The 8,120-nt window shown below is 39.0% G+C and overlaps 1 protein-coding gene across 1 annotated transcript in view; it reads left to right on the plus strand.

Moving 5' to 3' along the window:
* CFAP47 (cilia and flagella associated protein 47) overlaps positions 1–8,120 on the plus strand; it is a 492,482-nt gene that overhangs the window by 442,534 nt on the left and 41,828 nt on the right. The window contains 1 exon segment of the mRNA XM_077760783.1: positions 199–351. Coding sequence (XP_077616909.1) covers positions 199–351 — 153 coding nt within the window.

Below are 8,120 nucleotides of genomic sequence, written 5' to 3' on the forward strand. Positions count from 1 at the left end.
TCTATTCATGCTATTTTTACACATTATTTAATATTCTTATTTGCTTCTACAATGTCAATGTATATAGATACTGCATGAGTGTGGGTGTATGTGTGTGTGTATTAATGCCAGACACAATATTTCAGAGTATGCAAAAGGATATTTTTATGACATAATTCATTTTCTTCTATCTCAACTGGAAATATTTCTCTCCTGTAGTTGTCATAAAATGTCAGTCCGGGAAGCGGGTAGAAGAGGAAGTGGAAGTCATGCTGACTGGTGATTTTTTTGGAGAAAATCCTGCCTTAGATCCAGCAGATTTTATAGTAATTCCAAAAAGAAATTCATGTACATTTGACAAAGATCTGGATGGTAAGAAAACGACAGTCCTGGATATCAAAAATGGTAATAAATAAAATTCAGTTTCTTTAAATTGCATACTGCTGATTATTCAGGTATATGAAAATCCATGCCCAGTATTTCTAATTTGCAATATATCACTAAATAGTGCTCGCAGATGTTCAGTGATGTCTGTTCTGTTCACATAGTGGCTGTTTCCAAAAGGAAACTAATTGTAGTTGTTAATAGATTTCTAAGAATTGATTATGATTCTGTCATCAGTGAGAAGAGAAAAACTGTAGTAACTGTAATTTCCATGTCCCTTCAACTTTTTTATTAAAGTTTATTTATTTTTTGAGAGAGAGAGAGAGCATGCAAGCAGGTAAGGAACAGAGAGAGGAGGAGAGAGAGAAACCCAAGCAGGCTCTACACTGTCACCATGGAGCTCGACTCAGGGCTTGATCCCACCAACAGTGAGATCTTGACCTGCGCTGAAATCAAGTGTTGGCTGCGTAACTTGACTGAGCCACCCAGGCGCTCCAGTGCCCCTTCAATTTTAATCTCTTCCTTTACCCTCTCTTTCTAATTTAAAGCATACGATTGAAGTCATGTGTTACACCTTTAAATTCTGAAATACAACCTGAAATAAAATGTTCCTTATTTAGGAGCACTTGGGTGGCTCAGTCGGTGAAGTGTCCAACTTCAGCTCAGGTCATGATCTCACAGCTGGTGAGTTCAAGCCTCATGTGAGGCTCTGTGCTGACAGCTCAGAGCCTGGCGCCTACTTCCAATTCTGTGCTTCTTTTCTCTGCCCCTCCCATGCTCACACTTTGTCTCTGTCTCTGTCTCTGTCTCTCAAAAATAAATAAACATTAAAAATTTGTTGAATGTTCCTTATTTAAATAAATGAAAAATTTAACATAAATTATATTTAATCCCCTAATAAATTTTGTGTAATAATCCCTCTGACACTTAAAGTCTTAAAGCAAACTATTCAAAAAGTTCACATGAAAATCTGGCAAAATCAAATCTCAGTGATACAAGACTGTTTTTTAACTGTCTTCCAGATGACCTAAAGGAGAATTCTCCTGTTTCACACTGAAAGAGAAATTTCCTATGGCAGTATGTTATTAAAATCAAGAGGGAAAATCAATGTTCATGTATTACTTAATAAACCAAATTGACCACATTATTAAGTATGAAATTTCTGCAGAAACAAAATATCTTCCATAGTTTCCTCATTCATATCTGTAGTTTTGTACTTTGCTTTCCACATTATTATCTTTGTGTCTGATTTAATTATTTCTGTGATAAAAGAATATAAGTGAGATATAACTGAAGAGAGAGCCAGAGTACCTGAATATAGAGGGAGTATACAAGAGATTAAAGTTTTTAATTTTTTATAATAGTGACTATTTTTTTTTTAACATTTATCAATTTTTGAGAGACAGAGAGACACAGAATGTGAGTGGGGGAGGGACAGAGAAAGAGGGAGACACAGAATCGAAAGCAAGCTCCAGGCTCTGAGTTGACAACACAGAGCCCAACACGGGGCTCGAACTCACGGACTGAGAGATCATGACCTGAGCGTAAGTCCTATGCTCAACCGACTGAGCCACCCCGTCACCCCAATAGTGGCTATTTTTTAAATGTTTATTTATTTTTGAGAGAGGGAGAGAGAAAGAGAGAGAGCGTGAGAGAGAGAGCATGAGAGAGTGAGAGAGCACGTGTGTGCAAGCGGGGGAGGGTCAGAGAGGGGAGGGGGAAAGGTCCAAAGCAGGCTCTGAGCTGTCAGCACAGAGCCCAGTGTGGGGCTCAAACTCGCAAACTGTGAGACCATGACCTGAGCCAAAGTCTGATGCTTAACTGACAGAGCCACCAAGGCACTTCTAGAGGCAGTTTCTATTAAATAATAAATGCTCATTTGAAACAGTTCAAGAGATTTCTGAAGTGATATGGATAGCCACCCCCTACTCAAGTCAGTCCTGTTCCAATGGTTGTTACAACATAATAAATTTGATATTTACCCCTTGTGCTTCCAGCCACACCTGAAGGATGGAAACATGCCATGAATTTAACTAGCTATTTTAACCAAGAGCAAATAACAATGACCCAAGACAGGTTTAGTTTTCTTTACACAGCAGCCTAGACTTGTAGGAGGTCCAGGGCGTGTGGTGCCTGTGTCCCCTGAGACCAGCCAGGGACCCAGGTTCCTTTCCTCTTGTTGTTCCCCATCCACGGTGTTTTCTCTGTGTGTCAATTGTGCAGGCACATCTGCCGCGGAGAGCAAGCTGGTTCCCTTTAAGGCTGTGACCTGAAGATGCCCATATAATTTCTACTTGCATCTCATTGGTCAGAATTCAGTCATATGGATACATCCTACTGCACCTGAGGCTGGGAGATGTAATCTCTTTGTCTAGGCCCAGATGAAATTTGGGGACTTTCTATTACCAAAAAAGAAGAAAGGGAAAACATAAATGTTGGGAAGACAATAGGCAATCTCTGCCCTATTTTATTTACTGTAGACTGGTAAGATCCATCTATTGTCAATCCATCCCAAAGTACTTACTGGAAACTTATAATACATTAAATATTTTTCTGAGCCTGGAAATTCATACACCCCATCTCTCTCCTACCATGAGACTCATGTCCCTACTCTTTAGAATAGAGTTTCAGGGGGCGCCTGGGTGGCTTAGTCGGTTAAGCGTCCGACTTTCGCTTAGGTCATGNGTTTCAGACACTTTCTTGGCAACATGCCAAGTCCCCTACTGTTTATCTTCATTTGTTGAAGGTGTAATATGTAAAGTTGGGGAGTATACATATGTTTTTGGTCTCCTTTTCTCTGCATGCCTGCTTTTCTCCTCTCTTTGCAGGCCCACTTTCTCTGTCTACTCATCAGCTTATACACATGACTCAGTCATAATGAATCAATCCTTTTTCACTTCCAAACACCCTTGGTGTCTTCCAAAATAGATCGTTCAAACTAGGGTTTTGTTGTTTGCAAACAAGCATTCTGAGAGTAAATATAGAAGCAGATCTGGAAATCACANCAGGATAAGCCCTCCCCCCCCCCCCACACACACACACAGACACTTTCATTTTAAGATTTGGAAAGTTTAATGTTTTAATATCTGGAAAATGGAATTATGAAATGAGTACCTATGTTATATGTACCCAAAGCATTTCATAAAATCTTTGGAATTACAAAAAAATAGTTCACACTAATTATTACCTTTTTATTTACTAGCTAGTTATTGATAATATGAACTATGTGAGTTAAGGAAATATTATTATTAAGTTGCACAGTGAAACATTTAATTTTTAATTATGTTAATTTATTAGTTATTCCTTTTTTCTCTTTGATTGNAAAAAATGAAATAAATGTATACGAGGAGAAGGGAATTTTCTTTTACAAGTCAGTCAAAGTGCTCTTTACTTTTAAAATTTATTTATTTATTTTGAGAGAGAGAGAGAGAAAGAGAGCACACGAGTAGGGGACCAGCAGAGAGCAAGGGAGAAAGAGAATCCTAAGCAGACTCCATGCTCTGTGCTGAGCCCAACACGGGGCTCCATCCCGTGACCATGAGATCATGACCTGAGCCAAGATAAAGAGTCAGACGCTTAACTGACTGAGCCACCCAGGCACCCTAATTACTCTTTATTTTGAAGAATATCTGTTCATAGTGAAATCAGACTGATGCCAACCATTTCCATTTATCTCAAAAATGTTATTAAAGCTTAATACAGATTTTGCCTTCCTAAATCATGTTGGAATTATAAGTAAATGAAACCCTGCTGACTTTCTTTCCTTCAGTGAAGAATTCTGATTGTTTATGTAGATCAAGGATTAAAATATTGCATTTTTAACCTCAGAAATCAAATGTGTAACACACCTGTCCATTTCCAGTGATAAATGTAAGCACTTTTTATTGAAATGGGACATAATTTTAATAAACAGCTAGCTTATAGTAAATGTACCCTAGTACATATCCAGTAACTTTCTGAAGTAATTGTTTTGTGTTCATCCTGCTGTGCTTAGAAAGTTTTAATAATTGAGTGTTCAAACCTTGATTTCTATTTGAAATCTATCCTGTTGAAGGCAAAATGTTGATGCTTCTGTGACATTGTGAAGGAAGGTAAAAAGATGCTCATATATGAGAACCATTTTAATATGTTCTTGCTACATTAAATTACTCACATTATACCTTTGTCACATTGCAAGCTAGAAAATTATCATTCTCGTCATAGAAATTGATTAAATGTGATTACTGAAAAAAAATCCACTTCCTTCTGTATAAGCAGGGGCTCTAAGGAATTGCCAATATCATTTTGGGAGGTTTGCAAGGCATATTAAGAAAACAATTTCTTGGGGCACCTGGGTGGCTCAGTTGGTTAAGTGTCCAACTTCAGTTCAGGTCCTGATCTTGCAGTTCATTGGTTCAAGCCCCACATTGGGCTCTGTGCCGACAGCTCAGAGCCTGGAGCTTACTTTGGATTCTGTGTCTCCCTCTCTCTTTCTGCCCCTCTCCCATTCGTGCTGTCTCTCTCTCTCTCTTTCTCTCTCTCTCTCTCAAAAATAAACATTAAAAAAAGTAAACAATCTCTCACAAACAGCTCTTGAAAATGTCTTTTGATATGGTTTGTATTTCACTGCTTAATTACTCTTCATGATGAAAAATAATACTTAATATTTTAAAAAAACAATTTAAAAGGTTTTCAGCCTTATCTCTTCCCATGATCCCCTCTAAAATAGTTTTTTTCTGTGTTCATTACCACCAAATTCAAAAAGCTTATCTAATTTTTGGCTAAAGACATTTTAATTTGTGAATGTTTCTGTTCTGAAGCACGTCCTGTATAGAAGTAGATTTGTTCAGTCCCCTCCCAAACTTAATGTTTTTCTCTGTCTTTATGGCACCTGAATATTTGATAAGTCCATTAACTTTTCCTTTGGTAATAACTTGATTCTTTTCCCTGCCCCTATTCGAAAGATGTAACCAACTTGCCTGCACTCTCTGTAAGTTGTCCTGCTTGCCTTTCCCCTCCCACCTATTTCTTTAAGAACAAGTCTGACCACACAGTCTGCATACTATTTTAGTCTTCAGTGTGTGCAAAGGCAAACCAGCTCTTTTTCCCTATCTGTGTGTTTAGCCAGTTTGCCCTTCTGATGGTCTCCTAAATCCATGATGGTGGAAATTTAAAAACTCTCTGGTTTGGACTTTGATGAGGGGTTTAGATGTGATGTGATCATTAATTAAACCCTTATATTCCCTTATCCAAGTTTATGGCCAACTGAGAAGATTAGAAATAAGGTAGATGGAGATCACAAGATTACCTCCATGAATTATGAAGATGAACTGAAAAGTGACTTGGCCCTGTGGCCTCATTGAGGCTTACTAATTAAACCTTCCACCAAAATGAAGTGCATTCACCCCCAAACTAGTCACTTGTGTAGAGTCCTGGCAAGAGCATACAACCTACATATGAAGAGAGCGGAGAAAGTATGCAGTCGGGATTCAAGGCATCGGGAAGGAAAAACGTCTGTTCATCTGCTCATATTCCGTTCCTTCACCCATATTCACCGATCAATTCACGTTACTTTTCCTCCAATAGCAAGTCATGATGGAGGAGGCAGAATGATGCGGAATTTTTTTCTTCCTCCTCTAATTTTCCCTTGTTGTGAGTGAATAGGCCCCTCCAGGTAAATATGCTAAGTAGGGGATAAGAATCTTCACTGCTCCCTTCCCAGCAGTCTCCTTTTATCTTCATCATCTTTACCTAAGAGTCAAAAAAAACCCCTACCAGGCCAGGATTTCCCTGCCTTCCTTCCACCCTGACTCCTCACACACACCATTGAGTTAACCAGGATTGATTACTTTCATGTCTTTTTCATCAGCAACAGTCTTGTGAGCATCTTTGCTGGCAGATATTTTGCTGAGCCCCAGAGATGCCAAAATTAACAAGTCACACAGACTGATGTCAAGGAATTCAAAGAACATCTGTCCCACTGTGTTGAATTTGTGCACCTGTAATATTTAAATCAATTGATATTGCCCTACTGGAATATTATACATGGATATTTAGATTGTATTTTGCAGTGCCACTTTCATAAGATTACAAATTATTCTGCGTGGCCATAATTTCCCCCATAATTGTATTTGTTCTTTCTAAGTAATCCTTCATCTATGCGGTCTTTGTGCCTCCCTGGGGATTCGTTCATTCAATGACTATCTCTGTGAGACTTTTTCCTTGGGAGTGGTTTTATTGTTTAGGGTTAGAACTGCACATCAGATTCATGCCTCTTCCTTTTATTTCCCAAATGTTCTATAACTGGAGGCCATTTTTCTTTGATCAGTCTGTTATCTTTTGATTTGCTAATTTAAGTGTCGCACTGGTCTCCTTTCAGTATATCCTCCAGTCTTGCAGTACGTTGTTTGCAGGTCATATGTAAATTCTCGTGTCCGGTTTGGTCTGTAACCACTGATAGCTCCTGAGAAACCTGTAGAAGGCCCTTCCCTTGGCCTCCAAATTTGGTCCTTTCCTCAGCTTCTGTTCCTTTTACTTTCTCTGCTGAACTCACTCTGTTAAGGCCTCTGTCCTAACTGTTCTGATGAGACCACCCTCGACAAGACGGTCACCCTTACCCAGCGTGCCTAAGCCTGTGGTCAGATTTGTGTCCTGAGCTTACTCAACCTGTCCGCAGCATTTACCATGTAACCCAACTGAAGGACTTCCTGCTTTTAGTTTTCATAACACGTCTTACTATCTTTATCACATTGGTTGTCTCTTCTCCATTTCTCTTCTTGGCTCCTCTTCTGACCAGGATCTAAATGTTGGAATGACCAAGGGCTCTGCCCTGAGGGCCACCACACACCAGTACACAGGTTATGTCCTGCACGTTTCCAGAAGGTGCTGCTAATGGCATCTTCTCTGCAATTGTGACACATGACAGGCCTGATATCCTAGGTGAAGTATAGAGCCAGACACATTGGGTTCTTCCCTTTAATCTCTTTAGGGCCTTGAGAAAATTACTTTACCTCTCTGGAAACTCCGTTTCTTCACCTGTAACGTGGAGATAGTAACGGTATCCACTTCATAGGATATTTTTGAGGATTAAATATGTAAATGCATGGAATCCTTAGAAACCGTATGGTTCTGTGTGTTTTCTGTAAGTGTTAGATCTTAGGATTATTATCAAAAAAGCTCTCGTTGAGTATTTTGTGACAATGGTGTATTAGAGGGGTGCCTGTGTGGCTCAGTTGGTTAAGCATCGAACTTTGCCTCAGGTCATGATCTCATGGTTTGTGAGTTCGAGCCCGCGTCAAGCTCTGTGCTGTCAGGTCAGAGCCTGGACCCTGCTTCAGATTCTGTGTGTGTGTGTCTCTCTCTCTGCCCTTTCCCCACTCACACTCTGTCTCTCTCTCTTTCTCACAAATAAATAAAACATTAAAAAAAAAATTTTAATGATGTACTAGAATACCCATCTTCAGTCACTGACAAATAATGTTTTAAAATGGAAACATGGCCCTCTCAATGTCATTAAATAGGTTTTCTTATTAATACACAAAAGAATATTCTTTGGTAAAAAAAAAAAAAGTACAAAAATTTGGGGCCTCAGTATTGGATAGACTGAAACTGGATGCTAATTGCCAAGAGTTCAGATCAAATATTTATGTTACAAGAAGTCCCTTTATCTTTTCTTTTCTGTACCTTGTTTAAAATGAAATGTGTAAGACGACCATCAGCTGTGTGGCCCCTTTCTTTCTTTAATTTTTCATTTTGTGGTTTATTGTACTTCTGTTCAA

The sequence above is a fragment of the Crocuta crocuta genome, unplaced genomic scaffold (genome assembly GCF_008692635.1).
Source record: "Crocuta crocuta isolate KB4526 unplaced genomic scaffold, BGI_CrCroc_1.0 scaffold696, whole genome shotgun sequence".
Taxonomy (NCBI): domain Eukaryota; kingdom Metazoa; phylum Chordata; class Mammalia; order Carnivora; family Hyaenidae; genus Crocuta; species Crocuta crocuta.